The sequence below is a fragment of the Vidua macroura genome, chromosome 1 (assembly GCF_024509145.1).
Source record: "Vidua macroura isolate BioBank_ID:100142 chromosome 1, ASM2450914v1, whole genome shotgun sequence".
Lineage (NCBI taxonomy): Eukaryota > Metazoa > Chordata > Aves > Passeriformes > Viduidae > Vidua > Vidua macroura.
In genome coordinates, this window is record NC_071571.1 from 66,628,477 (window position 1) to 66,649,529 (window position 21,053).

The 21,053-nt window shown below is 40.9% G+C and overlaps 1 protein-coding gene across 1 annotated transcript in view; it reads left to right on the forward strand.

The window, feature by feature from the left end:
* The first annotated feature begins 661 nt into the window (after nucleotides 1-661).
* The window catches only part of ADTRP (androgen dependent TFPI regulating protein), a 29,110-nt gene continuing 8,718 nt past the window's right edge, over nucleotides 662-21,053 (forward strand). The window contains exons 1-4 of the mRNA XM_053988845.1: nucleotides 662-814; nucleotides 8,043-8,177; nucleotides 9,600-9,701; nucleotides 20,124-20,239. Coding sequence (XP_053844820.1) covers nucleotides 662-814; nucleotides 8,043-8,177; nucleotides 9,600-9,701; nucleotides 20,124-20,239 — 506 coding nt within the window. The remainder of the gene's footprint in view (nucleotides 815-8,042; nucleotides 8,178-9,599; nucleotides 9,702-20,123; nucleotides 20,240-21,053) is intronic.

Genomic DNA, 21,053 nt, shown 5'->3' on the forward strand with positions numbered 1-21,053 from the left:
CAGCTGCTGGGCACAGCATAAAGGTGGCAGAGCCTTTTCCCACAAAGAAATGTCAGCAGCCAGAGAGATTTTCAGCCCCAAGGACCTTTGCCTATGAATCCTGTCAGCTTCCTTGCTACCTCCATAGCCTATAGACAAATCAACTAGGTTTTTCTTTCATAGACATTTCCCACTTCTTTCTTTGTCACGGGGCAAAAACAGTCACAGAGGCTTCCCAAGCTGAGCTGGGGACATGGCTGCACACACAGCTACAAGTGAGGAAAATGTTGCTTGTTTTCACTCTCTACCCAACACATGACAGCCTGTTACACAAAATCAGCAGCAAAACTCCCCCTCCCCACTTTTGCAAAAAAATAAGCCAACCCAAAACTTATATAACTCTGAGACTAATCTTTGTTAATCTTGAGCAAGGCATATAAATCCAGGGAATAAGCCTATTCTTCTCATCCCCCCTACCCCCAGCCTATCTGTAAAGTGAAAAGGGAAACAAGTAGAAGCAAAATTCACAGCCTTGTGGTTTTTCCTTTTGACTAGAGCAAAGTGGCATCGTGTCCCGAGACTGCTCTGAAGTAAACCGTCCTGCCTTGCCTTATCCCATGCACTGAGCACCTTAAGAGAAAAGCTGCTTTCAGAGCAGCTGTCAGTTGCTCTTGGCTGAAGCATGGAAATCTCTACTCTTGCCACGTACCACTGCCTTGCTTTTGTCTGGTACTTTTTTGTTGCCTATTCCATCACACATGTGAAAACAGAGGAGCGGCCATCTGAAGTGTTCCTTTACGGTGGGCAGTGGAAATATTTGACAGTCCTCAATCTGGTAAGCAAATTGTGTTGTACAGTGATACCAATATGTCTATTTGTTTGTCTGCCATCTGCGCCTCAAGACATATGCAGCTGGTGTATTTGCTGCTGTTAAACTGCTTCCTTTGGTGGTTTTCACCCCAAAGGAAACTAAGGAGGGATTTGTACTTGTGCTGTGAAATGTATTCACAGGTTTCATGCAGAAAGAATATTGACTGGTGAGATGCTTGGTTTTCAGAAAGTACTTTGAAGCTAGCTGCCTCCTTGTAAAAGAGACATTGTCAGTGAGGAGAAGGACAGAAAAGTGGGGGTATGGCCTGCCTAGGACACATACAAGTTTGGTGCCTGTTTTCTAACCCTTGATTCAAAACATTTCAACACTGCTTGGTGTTTTACTTCAATTTTTTTAATAGGCTTTTATGTCCTCTAAATTACAAGAAAAGGGAAACAAAGCAGACCACCGTGCTAATTTAGCCATTCAGAGTACCTGCTTCATTTGACAATCAGTTGAGAACACAAGGGAAAGAAATACCAGCCTGTGGAGAGAGGTGCTTGTGATATTATTACATGAGTTTCAGCAGTGCTTTCAACTGGTTGTACATTTCCTAAAAGCACACGGAAAAAGAGAGACTGTAATGTCTTCTGGTTCTTCTGGTGCTATCATTTCACAGGATAAAAATCAAAGTGAAAGTACATGAGATACCCAGGGGAGAAGGCTTGTTCAGAGTCCAAGGCGTTCATCAGCAGCTCGGGGAAGTAGTGCTGTTGGGGTGGAAAGACCAGGCTTGTGGCGAGGTTTCCTGTGAGGGAAAAATTTCAGGCACACTTGCTAATTTGAAGGATGACTGCAGGGACCTACATAGCCTTTCATCCATTCTGTGTGACCATCAGAGTCAAATATCAGTGAGAGGTCTGGTCTGGGGCATGTTTGTCTTTTACCCTTCAGAAGGAGACACCCTATGCTGGAATTTAGTGGAAGCCTAAATGCTCCCCAGCTCCAAGTGGGGCTTTTGGAGACCTTCAGGGAGGTGTGGAATTTGGTTCTCTTCCATCCTCAACCATTCTGTGACTCTGTGAAACATTTGCAACCAAGAGGCAGTGAATGGCAAGTGAAGTGACCACAACAACCCAGGGATTCTGGGAGCTCCAGCGCTCTCCTCAGTGGTCAAGCCAGCTGTGGAAGGATGAGGACATATATATATCACTGCAGTCAGGTGGCATTTGTACTGCTAATTGCAATGTTGTCTGTTAATCAGTATTGCCATTTTTGGGGAATAACTGAGCCCACTAAAATACCACCCATACTTTCAGGCAAAATAGCATCTCCACCCCCATCCCCTGGCACCATTATACTGAGATTTACCACTCAGCTCTAAAGCATGGGATCAAAAGAACAAAGCAAGTAACCAATCTCCCAATATTTTGGGATGAAGAAATCCTCACTGAAATTGTCATCCAGCTTCCCTTAGTGACCAGCAGTGGATGGTGAGGGAAAGGCTGCACAAGGCAAGAGCATGTACAAGCAGGAACTGAAGTTTCCATAGCTTTACTGTCCCACTAGCATATCCAGCCAAAAAATAAATCTAGGCTAAGGTAGCTAATACCCATTCAAAGCCTTCCTTTCATCTACCTGAAGGAAAAACATGCCTGTTCATACTTATGGTACTTTCCCTATCCCCCTGTACAAGGCAAGTGTGCCTTGTGTGAAAGAGCAGTTCATTTTGTTGGTGTAAACCTGCTTCCTTAACAACTGAGCTGGATGCCTCATTATTTCTGTGTTGTAATCTAATCATCCATCCCTGCTCATGTTTTCTTTGCCACTCATTAGAGTGGCATTAAATTATCCTCTCAGTTACTGTTTTCTGCAGGCCGTAAATCCAAGCCTTTTTCATTTCTCTTCACAAAGGGTTGCTTCTTTCATTAAAGCATCCATGTCACCCTTTACAGCAGTTTTTCAAGTTTCAGGAGGGAGTAGGTAGGGCAGGCTGCAGTGGTCAAGTTTTGAGCATATATGGGTTTATACAGTGGCCTAAAGGTGTTTCCTTGTTTGTAGTTTAATTCTTTTTGACTACTCTTATCTCTCTATTTGTCTTTTTTTGATCACTGGTAGGCAACGAGACAGCAAATTGAGGGAGCTATCCACACTGAGTCTAATATTTCTTTACTGGATGGTGACAGCTGATATAGAACCCACTGTTGAAAAATATATAATTTAAGCTGCTTTTAAATATTTTTCTTAAATGCTTTACATTGCACTTATCAACACTGCTTTTTGCCTACTATTTGATCACTCAGGCACTCAGTATCCTGAGATTCTTTGGCAATTTTGCAGTCAGGTCGCTTTGACAGGGAGAAAAACTCCATCAGATTCATGAAAGTGTACCACCTCAGTATTTGCTCCCTTTGCCAGCTCATTTACAGATTTCCTGAACAGTTCAGGACTTACTAAATCTCCATCAGTGAGGGCTCTTGCACCACTTCCCCAGTCTTTTGACTCACAGATTTTAACCACTCATTGATCTGATCCCAATGCTAAAATGGAGCTGCCAGCCAACAGGGCTGAAGGTTTGGGCTGAAAATATTGCCTATCTCATGCAGAAAACGTGGCAATGGGTAAGGGAGTGCAAAATTACTCCTTCATGGATGGTAGTCCTTTTTCTTGAGAGATTTATTTATTTCAAGAAAGGATTGCCAAAAAATGAAGAGGCATTAGGGAAATAAATGCTATCACCCCCTTCTCATGCTGAACTGGGTAGCATTTATTGGTAAAGTGGCAGCAAAAAGGTGGCAAAAGGTTCTTGAACTGCTGTATAAGAGAGGAAGAGGGTGACAAGACAACATGTCCTACATGCTGTGGTGCTCTCTGTGGGGCTCCACTGGACTTAAAGGACTCATCCCATGGTCTGGCATTAAGCCACTCCCTGTTGTTGCTGAGGAACATTGAGGAACAAGAGGTGCCTATCAACCACACTTGTCCATTGAGTGCACATCTAATGCACTGAATTTCTGTCAGTCTGGACACAGCCCTAGAAAACACCTGGGGATGTTGGGAACTATGGTTGTGAGGAAGAGGAGCAGGCAAAAGCTTCACACTGGGCTGCTCTAGTTCAGTGGATCTGATGTGCTGGGCAGGCCTGGGCAGTGCCTTGGAAGCTTCCCCAGAGCCAGGAACACAGAGACAGCCTTTGTCCAGCTCTTCTGCCTGGGTCTTGCCAGACTGGGATTGCCTGGGTTCTGGCACTGGCTGTCTGAATCACTTGGAAATTTTCCCTCTAAAATTTCTCTTATTTCTTTGGAATAGCATTTAAAAATTTCTTTCTGTGGAAAGCTGTTCTGGCTGCCTCACCATGATCTGAAATAGAAATACTGGGAAAAGTAACATTATCTGGGGATGGAAATGCTGCTTGTCTCCCAGTTTTGCTGTAGACATGCTGGAAGAATTCCTTCTAGATAGTACCCTCTTTTAGCACCTCATTCAATTCCTTGCTAGTCATGTGACTCTCCCGAGAGAGCTACATCTCTGACATTGCTTCAGATCCATCTTCTTAATGATCATAGCAATCAAAATTCAGTAAGGAAATATTTTTGTAGGGGGAAAAAAAAAGGATAAGTAGGCTTTGTATCAAAGAGGTTCTTTGACCCATTATTGAAGAAGCAGAAATGACAGATAAAACCAGTTTTGTATTAATTTCATTCATCTGTGACATAAAACAGTGCAAGTGGAATCATTCATTGCCTGAAATATCTGAGCTCATAAAAATCTGCTCACAGCTGTAAATCCATTAGTAAATCACTGCATAATGAACACACTGCACCTTTAAAAACTATTAATTGTGTTCCTGCCTCAGTTTATTCCTTACACTTTTGTCTTTCATAATGGAAATACTTTTCAATTGTCCTGAAAACTGCTTTGTATTTATTTCAGAATAGGCCCACTATTTAGTAAAGATATTTTCCAAGACGCTATCATGTGAATGGATGTGTGTCTATGCTAAATGTTGACTTTTATGTCTAATAACTTGCTCAGAATATTGGATTTATCCTTCCCTAAAGGGCAGAGCTTGGAGCCCGATTTATTTGTACTAGTTGGAGATTTCAATATATACATATGGCAAGATCTTATACACAAAAGTAAATCATGTCAGGTTAGTTAAACAGAAACACCCTTTTGATCACTGCACCAGATAAAAATTGAGCTTTGTCTTTGTCACCGTGAGTCTCAGTTTGGAAAATTGATCTGGCCAAATTAAATGTTTCTACAGCACCCAGCACCATGGAAGTCTGCAGGGTCTAGAGGGGAAAGCAGCCTCTCTCCAGCAGGGATAATCATATCCATATTCTCCTCTTTGGGTTAATCATTAGCTTTCTGAATGCTTCCAGTCTTCCTTCTGTTCGTGTGGGAACACTTTAGGGAATCCTTTCTATTTACAGCCAGTGGATTTATATTCCATGAGCGCCTGCAATGGATTTGAGTGCCAGCACTGCTGCTTGGGAAATTCACGGGACATCTGGAATAATTTGATGTTTTCACTTTTTTTTTTATGTCAACATTTTTCCTTTAATGGAGGGCTACAAGACTTGGATGCACCTTTCTTAGAAGAATAATCCCAGTGGGTTTGGAGCTCGGATTTTAATCTACTGGGAGTGTACAATGCCAGACTGCGCAGTACTAGGGATGATCCTAGCTAAGTTTATTTTTCTGGTTTGAAAATTACTTGTATAACCTTCCATTGCTCTTGAAAATACAGGGCGAGGACTAAATTGTCTGAAACACCTTTGAATCTATGGTGATGAACAAGGGTAGATGTGCAGCAGCATAAGTTCAAGCTCCTGAGGCTGAGTTCAGCTTCTTCAGGAGTTGTTCTTCTCCATGTTTAGCAGGAGAAATGGGTCAGGTTACACATTCAGATAAGAATTTTCCATACAGAAGATAACATTGTCCTCCCCTGTGAATAACAGAATATTTACCAGGCTGAGAATGTGGCTGTTTTGGGACTGTTTCTTTTCAGTAATGTTTATTTTAGTTAATTTTGAAGCGGGGAAAGAAGCAGCCTATCCCTGTCCCATGATTAATGTAAGGCTGACCATGAACAAGATAATAATAGCCCCATCCTCTGGGAACCAGGCTTCTCCCTAATTGCTTTATTGGCAATTAGTCACTATGTGTCACTGGACTGTCACCACCCTCACGTTCATTTTTCATGCCTTTTACAGAAAGTTACTGCTGACTCTACAGGGTGTAACAAGAGCTTCTGTTTATTACCAGGCTTTTCTTAGCTCTTTGAGAACTCAGTATTGGTGTCTTGGTGAGGCCAAGGATTGGGACAGACACTTGGGCTGAACATGTGTTTGTGCACACTGCACCCCAGCATGGACTTTACTGAACAGACCCATGACTTGGATGGCTGAATCCCTACTGACTGAAGTACTGCCTGCTAATTGTGATAATGGGGAGGGAAAAATCACACTCAAAAGAGCTCTTTTGGGTGCCTCAAAATTGAACAAAAACCTCTGTGGGTTCTGATGAAGCTGCTTGGTTTTTTGGTTTTTTTTTTGTTTTGGTTTTTTTTTTTTTTTTAATGTAAAGATATGTCTATTCACCCTAGGCCTTGATAGGAAACATGTGGCTTTGCAGCTGAACTGGGTGATGCACAACCTCTGGTCCCTGGTCTTGGGTGATCCTGGGCCAGTTACTCAGCCTGTGTCAGCACTATCCTACCTCCACTGCTGTGGGTCTGCACAGGGAGGGGGACAATCCAACAGTGGTACTTACTGTCGTGGGTCTCTGGGTTGTGGAAAGGATAGGGAAGGAAGACTGTATCTTTTCCATGTGCTGGGAAGAAACAAAATGTTTGGGGATGGTTGCAGATAACTGCAAACTATGGAAATTTTGTTGCCCAGGAAGACTCAGTTTGACGACTGAGAAGCCCTTGTTTGACAACATGGATGGTGAAATCATAGTCTCCTCCTCCCCTCATGTATTTTGATAATAAAGGAATTTCTGATGCAAAAACATTGCACTAATCCTGTCCCCTCCCAAGCACCACCCTTTTCAGCTTCTTCAGAAACTGATGAAATAACCAGCCACAACTTCATAGACTTTGCTCTAAATAAATATCTGAGTCAGAGTAAGATCATGGTAAAAGAGATCTCATCCTGAAAACTGTAGCCCTCTTTCCATTTAAGCATCACTAGTTGATCCAGTGTTTGCAGTAGGCTGCATTTCCCACTTTGCATTACTCTGGGACAACCTAGCCTTAAAAAGAAGAGGTCATCCCATGAGCTAAGTGAACTGAACTGACTTGATGCTAAATGCAGACAGTGGGAGAAGAAGGTTCTATTCTGCCTTTGCGTGTCTGACAAATCTGCTTCATCTTGATCCGCTGTGTAGTGTTAGGAGAGAAAAATGAAGCAATTAGAAAAGTAACATTGGTTTAAACCACAGTATTATGACAATTTTACACGTAATTTGGAGAACTTTGTTTTGTTGCTGTGCATGTATCTAATTCTTTACCAAATCATCCTAGTGTCCTCCCAAAAAGTCCCACCCTCACTACCTATAAAAGATTTAAAGAAAGAAGGAAAAAAATTTCAAAACACAACCTCCCAATCCTAAAATTCATTAGTTATAAATAGTTTCATTTAAATTTAAATAAAACTTCATTTTTAGTTGCTGATGTCTGGATCTTTGCTTCTAAGCACTTGAAATCCTTTCTTGAATCCCTCTGAGTTCAGCAAAAGAGGTTCTGTTTTTGTAACTTCTGCATCTAATTCTCACCTTAGATCATTTTGAGCTACTTGGCACTAAGATCAGCTGCACTGTGAGTCCCTAAAAAGAAGAACCTGTGTTGGCTAAATAGTGGAAAAGCTATCTAGCAATTGCTTTACAGGAAATATGTCCTTGCATAATTTGTTCTCTCCTGCTCAGATATATACAGTGGTCAACCTTTAACATAGGAAGTGTGATGGAGGTGGCTTTCAACGTGTCCCTTCACTTCACCCATCTGAATTGCATTACACATCTCTGTTTAATTTATTAACTGGGATACCATTAAAGTTATCTCCTGACCAACTTTATTGAATTAGTTTGGGTTAGTAAAAGAGATTTAGCCAACAGCTATTTCCCTCACACAGGCTTGCAGCTCATGAACAAAACAGCTCCCTGAAGAGCAAGAACAGATTTCATTGAGGAACATGCTAATGAAAGCTGGATGAGTTTCCCTCATCAGGTGTAATTACTTTAGGTTTTGCAGGCTGTCTTCTATGGGGTGTCCTTCCTGGCTGATGTGTTGAGACTAATTAAGAAACTGCGATGTGCTAAGTGTATAATTTCCAGCAGAGACCTTCTTTTCAGTGTCCTGGCTTTCCCAGTGTCCACAGTAAGTACCCTTTGTCTCTGTATGTGAAAATAACGTTTGCATAAATGATTAGGGGTGTATAGCACCAAAAGTATGTGTATTAAATAGATAAGAACTAAGGGCTTTCTTTTACCATTGAATTTGGAATGGATTTGGACCATTTAGAAGAAGAAACAATACTGAGCCTGTCGTGGTTGGGAGCAAAGCCTCTTGCACAAACATTAGGGTTGCTGTCCTCAAGTGGACACAGATTGACCCCAAAGGGTGAATGAGATGTAACCTCTCTGTTAATCTCATGGTCCAAATAAATAGCTGTGGATTTATCAACTTAGGGCTTTTCTCTAAAGGGCAGCACAGGTCAGGAGGACACAAGAGGGTACCTAAGAGGCAGCAAAACCTCACATCTCCTTCTTTGATGCCAGAGTAGCTTTAAATAAGCACTGGAGAGAAACAGATTCATGGAAAAATAATTATAGTCACAGCCTATGTCAGATTCATCATGGATCACCTACTCCCTCACAGACAATGCTGTTTATCAAAATGCTGTGGGCTGGACAGGAACTGATGGGTTATTTACACATGTAGGTACACTCTGTAAAAGTGATGCCTGCAGCCACCACTGAATCTCAGAGGGCTGAGAAATACTGCTTAAACATGGTCCACAAGCAGCTCAGCTAGCTAGCTCCATAAAAAAGCCCTGCCAGGGATGGAGTCAGAGTGTTCACCATGCTGTTCTCATATCCCACCATGCATCCTCACCATGCCTGCAGGACTGTGGCACAGTCTCCCTCTTCCAGCATCTCACACCCCTGATTTCTAACCCCAAGCACAAAGTGTGCTCAAATAAAAAGCCAGGCCAAAAATTACTAATCAGCTTCTAGGTATCAGTAACTGACAACAGGGACCGTTTCCTCCAGTTAAGTTGTCCCACTGTAATTCTTGATTTATTGGGGAAAAAAATGGGTTCCCACAGTGTGCAGCTTTCACCTGCAATTTAGGAATTAGGCTTATGAGTTGTGAAGGTAAAGGGTAAGTTTATGTGAACTGCCTTATCAAGATCTGTTTTTACTTTGTTACTGAGCAAAACAAAAGCTTGACAGACAGTCCCTTGAGGAGAACTACTTGACCATCAAAAGATTCCATCTGCAAAGGGAAAGGAAAATAGGAAAAAAAAAAAGCAGCAGCTAATCTCAGATTCCACAGAAAATGTCAGTGTTGGCAGTTTATAAAGCAGGGTTTTTTTTTTCTCTCAGTATCAACACAGAACACTGCATCTCTGAGTAAATGTGAGATAACATGAGTTTATCTGGCAGTGTCATCATTTTTCATGTAAAAAAGCATGGGGACATTTTGCCTTCTCAGAAATGAAAGCACTAACCAAATCCTTTCAGTTATGTTTGTCTTCCATTTTTAAATTTCTTTCACTTTGCATTTTGGTTCCAGTTTGTGTGTATATCCTTTTGGACACTGTATACCTACAACCGAGAGCTGGTTTACCCCAAAAGCCTTGATGGAGTCATCCCACTCTGGTTAAATCATGCTATGGTGAGTAAGAAACAGCTCAGCCTCTTGCAGAGAAAAGGGAGACTTTGCGACGTGTGCCCCACCACTGTATTGTGCCATTTTCCAGAAGAGCTTCACAGCTTTTCCGTTCTCACCTCCTCCTTCCTGCTTATCTGAATCTGATGTTGAGCTGTACGCAGCAATCAGATGCATGTGCTTGAAGCTGCCTCAAGAAGCCTTTTAGCACACAAGGAACGTCAGTTAATCGGTGCTTGTCAAACCACTGAAGTCAATGAAATGATGTGTAGTCATAAGGAAAGAAAATCTCACTTATTGTAGCTCAAAAAAGAAACTGTGTCTGCTAACAGAAGTCTGTGAAATACAAAATGGCTGTGAATGTAACAAAGCAGCCCTTAATTTTTAAAAAAGGTGGAATAACAAAAGAGAATCTGACAGCTCTACAGCTAATAAGCTAATGTGTGCACAGCTTTGAATAGCTGGATTGCAATGATTGTTTACAGATTTTCTATAAATACTTTCCAGATTTCTCCTTCATTTGCTCTGGCCATTTTTATGATGTGTTGAATAATCACATATTTCTCATCAGTCAAGTGAAAGGAGGCTGACAGTAACATGGAAACTGTGGGTGGATTGCAAGGTCAGGGAGGCCTCATGGGGCGAATAGGAAGTGGGAGAGAAGGGAGAGGTTCAGTGTTAGGCTGAATCAGAGAAGCCAAAAAGTATGAAATAATCACATAGAACACTCGTTTCTCTCCAGACTTCATTTCTTAAGAACAGTGCCTTGCCATCCATTGCAGCAGTCCCCAGTGAGTGTTGAAGGTAAATCTGGGAGGATTTGGGGTGTCTGGCTGAGGACAGCTCGAGGTTTGAGCAGCCCCTTGATTTAGACAGGTGCATTCAGAGTCCTGTGACTGGAATCCAAACACACAGAGGCATGTCCGCATTGCTGATACCCGAGTGGTGAACCACAGCCATCATGCACTTTTAACCTCATCACCTGCTCTCTGTCCACCAGTTCATTTCCACCAGGACCTTTCTGCGGCTGTCCAAACCTCTGCACAGGTGCAAAAAAGCTCTGCTCTTTCTGAAAACCATCACCCACCAAAATGAAAGATTCTTCATGTCCTCAGCATCATGCTGGTTTCAGGTCCAGGATTTGGTATGGGCAACTGGTTTAAAATCCTCACAGTGGTGGAGGTGCTGGGCAAGGGGGGAGGGGGGAGTAGTACAAAGTAAAGCTCAGAGAAGATAGGCTTTGCTGCTTGTTTTAATCCTGGCTCACAGCTGAGAATTTGCCCTTTCCATTTCCACATTTGTTTATGACATTGGAAGGTTGAGAGCTGTTAGGGCATACATTTTTATTTCATGTGCAAGAACTCTTTGCAGGAACTGCTCAAACATATTAGTTATAACATCTTCTTACCTTACCTAAATCTACATATCATAACAGAGTCATTTTGACTACAACAAAAAGCTTTTTTGTATCAGAAATGTCAAAAACAGGTGTTAAAAAAAGGAAAAACAATTCTTCCTGAAAATTATTTTGACGAGAGAGAAACTTCACATAAAGCAACCCTCTATCACAACCTGGTATTTTATTTCTAAAGCTCTTAATACACTGCAGACATCTTGTGCTTGACAGTTCCTGGGTAGGAAATTTTCCTTCCAGTCACTATCAAGCATAAAACATCTGCCACGAGCATAGACTGATCCCTGTGATTGACAATCCTTGTGGTTTAGAACACCTTCCAACAGGTGCCTTCAGGCTTAGCTGAGGCATTTCCTTCTTCCAACACAAAATATCCGCTGGAAACACTAGGGAGATCCAGGGACATACAACACTTTAAGGGACAATCTCCAAGTTCTGATTGCTAAGCAGACACTTTTTTCTTTTTTGCATATTGCTATTACATTATGGCTCTGAGATTACAGGCATTTTATGGCAGATTGAAGCAGCATGTAGCTGGCTTTGGAGGAGAAAAACATGGGTGTATCAGTAGTAACCATCAGTACCATATCATTTGCAATGGGAGTACTTTTTAAAAAAAATCTCAGTCTATTTTAATGTTGTACATTGGAAAAGCATATGTTGTTATGTAACTGGAGAGTGTACTTAAAAAATAACCATTCAAACACACTTCAGGAATACTGAGCTCCTTAGCTTAATAGTGATGCTGCAGCACCTTCCTTGCAGAAATTAATAGCAATTTTTTCCTCACACAGACTGCTCTTACAGTGGGAAAGGGTTGTTGTTGCCCACCTGGTAGCCCAGAGTTGAAGAGTGAGCACTACAATTTATTCATGTTTTTGCACTCTGAACAGAAACATTTTGTTTTGCAGACAGGATGGTTAATGTAGAAAGGAATTTTGCTCATAGTTGAAGGAGACCAAATATTCCAGACTATCTAGGTTTCTCTCTTTGTTTTTCTACTGAGTTTAACCCAAAAGATGGGCCTCAGTTTCCACTTCTGTTTGCCTGGGATAATTATGTTTTACCATCTTTATAAAAAACCTTGACCTTTGGGGATGAAAAAAGTCTGCTCTACTTATGTCTCAAGCACAATTATTTTATTTGAACAAGATTTTTGAAGTGGAAGATAGCTGAGACAAAAGATACGCTGGCCAATTCGTCAAGTGAATTTGTTTATTTCTTTCCCAGTCATCGCTTTTCAAGCAACATTTGAATACTCTCCAGAAGGAGACTAACTGCTGGAGACAGCTTGGATTAAACCATGTGCATGTATTATTCAACTTAATGGCAGTATTGGGGAACACTACACTTTGAAAGCTCTGACAGAATTGAATGCTAAATAAAGTGGGTCATTCGTGGGTCAGAAGAGATAACTCAAAAACATTTTTGATCTATAACAAAAGATACATATAAATGTTGAGCAGATGTGTTCACAAAAATAGAAATGGTACAATTGTGTTTTTGTAAAAGAAGATTTATATTTTCAGTCTGTTGGCACAGTTTCCTTTTTTTTCAGACTGCAGCTAAGTTGAGTTTGGCCACCTCTTTTTCTAATTTACCCTGTAGCTGTGTTACCCTTTCACCTTTACAAAAAACAGCATTTTAGCTCCCTGGGCACTCTACTGACACATGGTTATGAATTGTGCATGTTCAGAAGATACTGTAAGCTATAAAGCTGAGAATAGACAAGGAAGGAAGGTAAAGTGAGGCTCAGAAGAAACATCTCTTACCTGACAGACTTTCAGCAAAGATGACAACAGATCCTCCATTGCCTGAGCTTCTGAAGCTCCTTTGCACTTTGCCCTGTTGTGGCTAAGCTGTATCTGAAAATAAAAAATGAAAATGTAAGGGAGTGAGAGAACAAGCAAGGTACATACAAGTAATTTTCCTTCACTGAAGCAGGCCACCAATGCTCTTACAGTAGGAGTACCAGCCAGACTTACTATGTCCCCTCTCATCTTGGATCTCCTTGGTATATACAAGCTGCTCGTGTTCTGCCTGTACCTCACCTTCCTCAATGTGGACACATCTACATCAACAGAAATGGTATTTTGAATCAGTATGATTTACGTCCATCTGGAAAAAATGTAAGTTATGTGAATATAAGTTACTCTTACCCTCATGTGAGGCTATCTGCATGGAGGATTACATCTTACTACAGCTATTTTAGGAAACTGCTGCATCACTAACCAAAAAAGAGGGCGCAAATTCAGTTTGTAGGGCAGAACCCTCTGGTCCAGGCCACTCGAACTTGACTCCTGCTCCAGGTGTGTACACAAGAACAACCTCAGGTTCATCTTTGACCATCTTAAACGATTCTCTTTGCAAGCGTTATTTAATGTTTAATAATTCTTGCATATTTACACAAGGGAGAAACATTTCCATTTGTTTGCATTTCACAGTATCTCAATTTTAAGCTGTCTGGCAACTATGGACATTCACAGGCTGCCAATTACATTCAGCTTTTGGCAAAAGAAGAAGAATGTGTGTGTGAGGAATATGGCACACAAAATTAATCACCCCACACATTTAAGAGCAAAGATGCTTACCTTTTCCCAGCACTACACAGATTTTTTTGAAGTTTCCATTTTTGTTGACATAAGCCCATTTCCTCAGGGAGAAAGTATATGTTTCACAGACAAATGTTATGGCAGGGAATCCTCCCGGGCTGCTGCTACCCCAGTGTGCACAGGTGCAGTCTCCGTAACCCTCCCCGCAAAGGAACAGCTGGAGAAAAATACTCCACGGCAAAGGATGTGTCACTTCAGTCTCATGTCAGCCTCCAGCTGCAGTGCAACATCAGTTTCTTAGACTACATATCTAATGTCAGGGAGAAAGGCAATTAAAATTCTGGCATTGACATTGAGACAAAACATTTGCTAGTAAGCAATAGGATATTCAGCCAGGGCCTTATTCCCAAAAATGCATGTGTGCAGGCAAGAAACTATCTCTGAAGCTCTTTTACCTTTGATCATACAGTTGGTCTAATGTTTCATCCATTTTCACAATAATGCTCCCAAACTACATACACGTCTAGGAAAAAAAAAAAAATTATGTTACTTTACAGGTGAGGATGAATGGATCTGGAAAGGGCAGAAACAGGTAGTAGCTGATGGTTCAGAGAGGAGTGCTGCTGGAATTAAATTGAGCAATAGCTTCCTCACTAATCTGCTACACACCTGCTCAGTAACAGGACTCCCTGTGCCTCCTGCTCTATCCATAAAATAAATCTATGGTTCCCCGAAAATGCACTGATGGTTGGAAACACAAAAGACATGAAGCAATCCTAAGAGAGAATTATATTTTCAACTAAACATGGCAAGGTACTAGTTAAAGAAATAAAATGAACAATAAATCTTAAGCCCTTTCCACCCTGAAAAATAAAGAGAGGTTAAGAGAAGAAGAAAAACGTATAGGGAGAGATTACAAAAGCAAATTCTGAAGGAGGCATTTGAACACAGACAAAATAATGTCAAAATAAATCAAAAGAGAGAATTAGTTCCAAAATTAAGCCAAGAAAGTAGAGACCATACAGAGATTTGGAAAATTATGACTATAAAAAGTAAACAGAGGTTATGGTGACAGGAAGCCATTTAGTTTTATTATGCTCAGATAACACTGTAATTGTTCATGAAAGCATCCAACTGAAGGAAATTTCCATAGACAAAGGGACATTTCCCAACAAAGAGCTGAGTATCTGAGTAAACACCTCAAGGGACAGCCAATGAACACAGGCTTATGAGCCTCATAAGGCAGCACCAAAGTGGATTTTTCCTTTTACTTTGCAGTAACATACCGATGGGGAAGAGAGAAGCACGAGTATTGGCCACGACTGGTTGTCAGCACACAGGCTCTGCGGGGAATTGGTCTGAAAGGAGAAACACAGGCAGTTTTTCAAAAGTACTTGATGGTCTCCAACTGTGCCCAGTGGAGTTTAGTTTGGCCAGTGGTAACTGTTTGTGAAAAGATCCCTCCACTAAAGTCTCACATGTTAATGGAAAGCAGACATGGAGGGTATGTAAATGCAGACGAATTAGAAACAAACAGCTCTGGTCAGCCAAGGCATCGTTTCCTGCGCTCTGGAGTCAAACAAGGTCACACCGAGTCAACTGCGACACACGCGTCAGGAGCACAAGTGATCTCAGCAGCTCTGGGGAGAGTATTCATGGGCTCAAAGCTCAGCCTAGGCTGGAGCCTGCAGCCAAGCACAAACTCTACCCAACCCTGCCTTCTCAGCCCCAGGAAGCTCGCTCTTACTTGAATTCTCAATGGCAAAATGAGGATATAGCATTAAATAAATACACGAATTACTCAAAATACAGGAAGTAAAAATTCCATATGGCCTTAGCAAACACTGGAAGTAATATTCAGAGAGGACTATTTATCTCAGCTTAAACTCATGAACCTGAGATGTATCCCGGGAAACATACAACACAGGGTAGGAAACAAAAAGTAAAGAAGCAGGGGAATGCTCTTGTCTGCAGGAGATAAGTTAACGTGCCAATATTTGAGATAAAGTTCAAAATATGTTTAAGAAACTTTCTTCCCCCTGTATTCATATGCCAGAGTTTGTATGAGCAACAAAAATAAATTTGTAGTTTTCTAACTAGTTCAGATTCATCTGAGTTTTTCAGGAAAGAAGCAAAGAAACTAAAACCAACTGGAAAATCATAATGATTGCCAAAAAGAGACACATAGGATTTTAAAATCGAATGTTTGGAAGCAGAATTTAGGCTAAAAGTGTGATTAGCTAGCTAAATGTCTCTGATAATTTTGAAAGTCCCATCACTTTTATGTCTTTGCTTTAGGAAGAAATAAAAAAAAATTCTGCTCTTGCAAAATTCGTAAGCTGAAAGCTTTCCTAAACAAACAGAGGTTGTTAGACAAATAAATACATTAATATTTCAAAGAGCATAAAAAATAAGTACTAACAGGATCCTTGCCAAGAGTAGGGAAAAGCTCTCTGATTCAGTTTGGTTCATTGATAGCCTGATCAGTATACACAGCTATTGTTTTAGCCTGTTTTCCTTATCTTGGAGTGAAATAGGTGGGTTTTTTCCCCTCCCTCTGTGATAATTATTTTTGACAGTTTCACTGTTTATATGTGAAACTGAGAAACTGTTAATTGAAATAAAAAATGAGTCACTGTTTCCAGCAAGTTTTGCCAATGTTTTGATCTGTGTCAATCTGAGCTTAATTATTAAGTTTTCTTTAAAGGAAGAAGCAAAACTGTATATTTTAATTTGGCCCCATACAAATACTGTGCTCCTCAGACATACGTCAGTTTAAGACTACGAAACGCTGCTAAGTAGGATTGAAGATATATTAAATGACTATGCACCAGAGACCTACAGTTAAAAATAATGCGGATGGGAAAATACATCTTATTTTTTCATCCTTCCCTTTTTTTTTTCTTCTTGAAAAGGATATGAGAAGCCTTTATAACCTTTCAGCAGATCTGATTAACCATGATATATGCTCTATCACTAATGATGTTGCCAAAGTCAACGTCTCTGGGCTGTGAGAGGGAATTCATGTGGAAAGCAAATTGTGTGTCGTAGGCGAAGGGCAGGCTCTGCGCCCTGTAGCCATCCACACATTCCCCCGGTGTCTGCTCTACAAATACGCATCTGCTGTCATAAACTTGCTCGGGTATTCGAGAGAAATTCCTCTGTGATTTTACCATTAATACACAAATACAGCTTGGCAGAAATAGACTCTGGGATAGCAGAAGTGCGAGGGAAGATTTTCCCACATGTTTACGAGCTTGGGGTGTATGTGTGCATGAGAAGGAATTGGGCGACAGAGAGAAAAATGAAAAAAAAAAAACCCCTTTATATCCACAAAGGAAAAATAATAAAAATTTTTAAAAATCGTCCTGGGGGTGCTTGAGGATGCTGAGAACTGTTGTAGAAATCTGTCTCAAGAAGGCATTTTCACAGCAAATTTAAATGACTCTACAAAAAAACCCCACATCTAGTTAATATACTTGGCAAAATAGATTTTAAAAGATGCAACTATTTGAACAGAAACACAGCACACAGTCATGGGCCAGTGACATCACTGGACTTGGGAAGAGAGAAGCTTGCAGTTTTCCTATGCCACAACAAATTTCTTTCTTTTTTTGGTTTTTTTGGAGGTTTGTTTTTTTGTTTGTTTTTTTTTTTTTTTTTTTGCATTTAGTTTTCTAAATCAGGATAGCTCCAAGAACTTTAAGAAACTGTTTGCAAAACAAGAGGCAGACAGTCCAACTCCTGAATGCTTTTGCTGTCCTTAGACATGGACACACTCTTACAAGCAGTGGAAAGCTCATCGAATCAGGAATAGCAGAAATTTCAACCTACCCCTTCCACTAAACTCCTGGCTATTCCCAAAAGCAGCCAAATTTTCCAGTTTTGCCAGTAACTTTCAAGCTTCTATTGATTTATAGGCCCCCGAGTGTTTTCTCTAACTCCTACATAAGTGGAGGAGCCTGACAAAAATGAGTAGTAAAGTATATCAGTCTTTTCTAAACCAGCATAGACTAAAAAGCAGATCTCCCAGCAATCTTTTGCAGGCACTACCAGCCTGCTGCTCAGCAGCTGTCCAATGCACGGCGTGTTTGAGCAGCAGGCTGCCCCTCACCACCCCCAGCCTCTCCCTGTGACTGTATCCTGCTGTCCACACATTATCTGTGTGCTGCTGGAGCATATGCACTTCCCAGCATGCAGCTACATCTCTCTTGTGGAACACTGAGCCACTCACCCCTGGTCATGGACACAATGGACACGGAACACTTGCCCATCACAGTCATCACTGCATCAATCTCTAAAGCCTTTGAAACTTCTTATTTTGCTTTCCTCTCTAGATGCAACAACACATTCAGTGCATTCACAGTTACTATGCCTGCTTCACTGTTCATACTTTCTGGCTCTTCATGCTGCTCTTTCCTGGGCATGCTCCAAAATACCTGTCAAAATGAGGTGCTCTAAATCAGCGTGCCAGCCAAAGGCTTAGGCTAAAGCCTAAAAATGAGGACAAGGTGCAGGTTTTCCATCACTGCTGCCTTGCCATGGGCATTTTGGGTTTTGTTCAAGGACAAACTATTGTTCAGCTGTGGAAAATAAACCCTTTTAAAACTTTTTGAAAGCAGCTTAGCACATAGATTCCTGACTAAAATAAGTTACAGGGATTATATTTGAAAACTGTGTGCACTGAACATATTTTTCTGGTTAAATGAATTCAGGAATCACTTGTGCTGATACAAGACTTCTGCAATCACCCAAGCAGGTTGTAGAGCCGAAGAATATCTTTGTGAAACAGAACAGAAGAAAAAAACACTACCAATGACTGAAAGGAACTTGAACATCAAAGAAATATTTTCTCTTTTCTCTGAAAAAGTATAACTCAGGTAGAATGATTATTTTGATTGAAGGATAGCCAGGTATGAATAGCAGCTCCTGGGTGTGGTAGGAGGGCTGAGGGAGGACACTCAGCTTCCAGGCAGTGGTCACTTGGAAGCAGCAGACAAAAGTGGATGACTGTCTCTCAAACAAATAGCTAAATACATGCATGCTGTTTATAGCTCACTGTGCATGTAAAGAAATTAATGTGTATTTTTCACAACCTATAACATAAATATAAGGCAAAAAATTTTGATACCATATTACCATATCAGATACTGACCACAGCTTCTGAAAAACACGTAAATTAAAAATGTTAGAACCATTTCTTTGGGACAAGAGGAATCTTCATGCTGTACACCCAGCAGGTTATGCCTTTAGGGAGAAAGACAAAAAATAAAATCCTTAGTTTTACATTTTTTCTATTTAAAATTCTATCTATCTTTCTCTGTTACCCTCCTCCCATACCTCCCCCATCTACCTATGAAACTATTTCTTTAATTACCAGGAATTTAAGCAACTAATCAGCTACAGTTGTTACTATAGTTTTTCTCATGTGCATTTCATTGACTAGTTTTGCTTTGTTGCTCCCCAACATTGTTTAAGCCACTGTCCTAGGTATTGCAATTCAAAGTTATTGTTTGGTTGTACAGGGAATACAAAATTCTCAGTGGGGAAATTTCACCCAGGCAAATTATTTTCTGAAATTGTTTCAAATCAGTCAAAAATTTGAGGCATTAGCATCCCACGAATCCCTGCATTGGCCATTTAACATCTGAGCCCAGAAGGCTTTCTGCAGTGCTCTCAACATCCCCATGGTGAGGAGCATCCCTCTTGGAGGCAGCTCTTCACCACAAAACAGTGCCACCAAACTGTCTGTCCAGAGCTGAAAATCCTCCATGCTCAGACAGTTATCATTAAAGTCCTTGAAACTGAAGTTGCATTTCAAACTCTTCAACAAGAAAAAAAAAAAAAAAAAAAAAAATTCTCCATTAATTTAATTCCTTTCTGACTCTGGGATAAGCTTGTTTGAAGTTCCTTCATCACTTGCAATCACAGCTAACTGAAGTCTCCTGTATGTTTACAAGCCCATTTTTCCATTTACAAAGGGAAGCACAACACGCTGGGATTGCACTGGAGCAAGTAATAAATGACACTATATAAAATACAATAATGACTAGAAGAGAACATGAAGGCAATTCAGCAATTGCTTAGTGAGTTCAAGGAGCACTCTTCTGACATCCTCAACCACACATAATGATAGAGTTCAATATCTTTTGTACTCTAATGGGAATTATAAAAAAAATTATTGCATTACAAAATGCAAAAGGAGAGCTCACCTGTTATAAACATAGACCATGCTACAGGCAAGACTCATTTTTATATCATATTAACTAGAAAATCATTGTGCTTATTACTCTAGGGGTAATTCTTAATTGTAAAAAATGAAGTATGCACATTTGTATACACTTATACTCAGTATTGTTAAATAATTCTTTGCTTCTGAGCAGCTGCCTGAACTTTGTGATCAGCAATGACTGAAGGCAAGGCACTGTGATCTGTCAGTGACAGTCTCTCTTTTTTCCTCAGCACACGGCTGTATTGCCATTTGCTCTCCTGGAAATCTTTGCCTTGCCGCATCGTTACCCAGTGAAGAAGAAGGGATTGATCCTACTGGGATTTGTCGCTTTCCTGTATATCAGTTGGTAAGAATTTAAGTATGTTTTCTTCAAGTAATCTACTTTTTAAAATAAGGCCAAATGCTGTACTTGATATCAAAAGTTCCCACACAGACACATGGAGGACAGCAGTCTTTTCTGTAGAGAAATCATTTAAACTTCAGCTGAGACCCATGAAAACTATTCCCAAACATAAGCAAGGCAGGTTTCTTCAAATACAATACAGGTCCTGAGACCTTACACAGTGTCTCCTGCTCTTGTAAGGCCTCATAGGAAAGTAACTAAATTTCCATAAATGCAGGGATAATTTGAGTAATTTCTTCTGGGCTGGAGTTTTTACTTGTACTGGTACCATCAAATTTACCTCCACTCACTGTCCTGCTCCCTGTAAAATCACCAAATCCCAAAAGGTCTGGGGGTCATGGGAGCAGGAGAGGAGTAAATCTCAGTTTAGTGTTTGGCAGGGACACATGACTGGTTTTAGAAACTTGAGACAGAAAATGATACTTGGAGCCAGGTGCAAACTGGTGGGTAGTGAGGAGGCATCTGCCCACCACCACCTCCCACTCCACCAGTGGACACTGCCCACATTTCCAGCTATGCACCAGTTGATCCCCGACCTGTTGGAGAGTCATCTTGAGAGAATAAACTAAATCTAATCAGCACCTCCCACAGCTCATAGCCATCTGTCCACCTGCTGTGTGTGTGTGATGCACCCCTGAAGTGGGTTTGCTTATTGCATCTTGGGTGCGGTGCCGGGATATGGAGGCACTGCCACCCCATGTAACTATGGGCAGCTGCCAACACTTCAGAGGTCTCAGAGGATGCCTTATTGAGACCC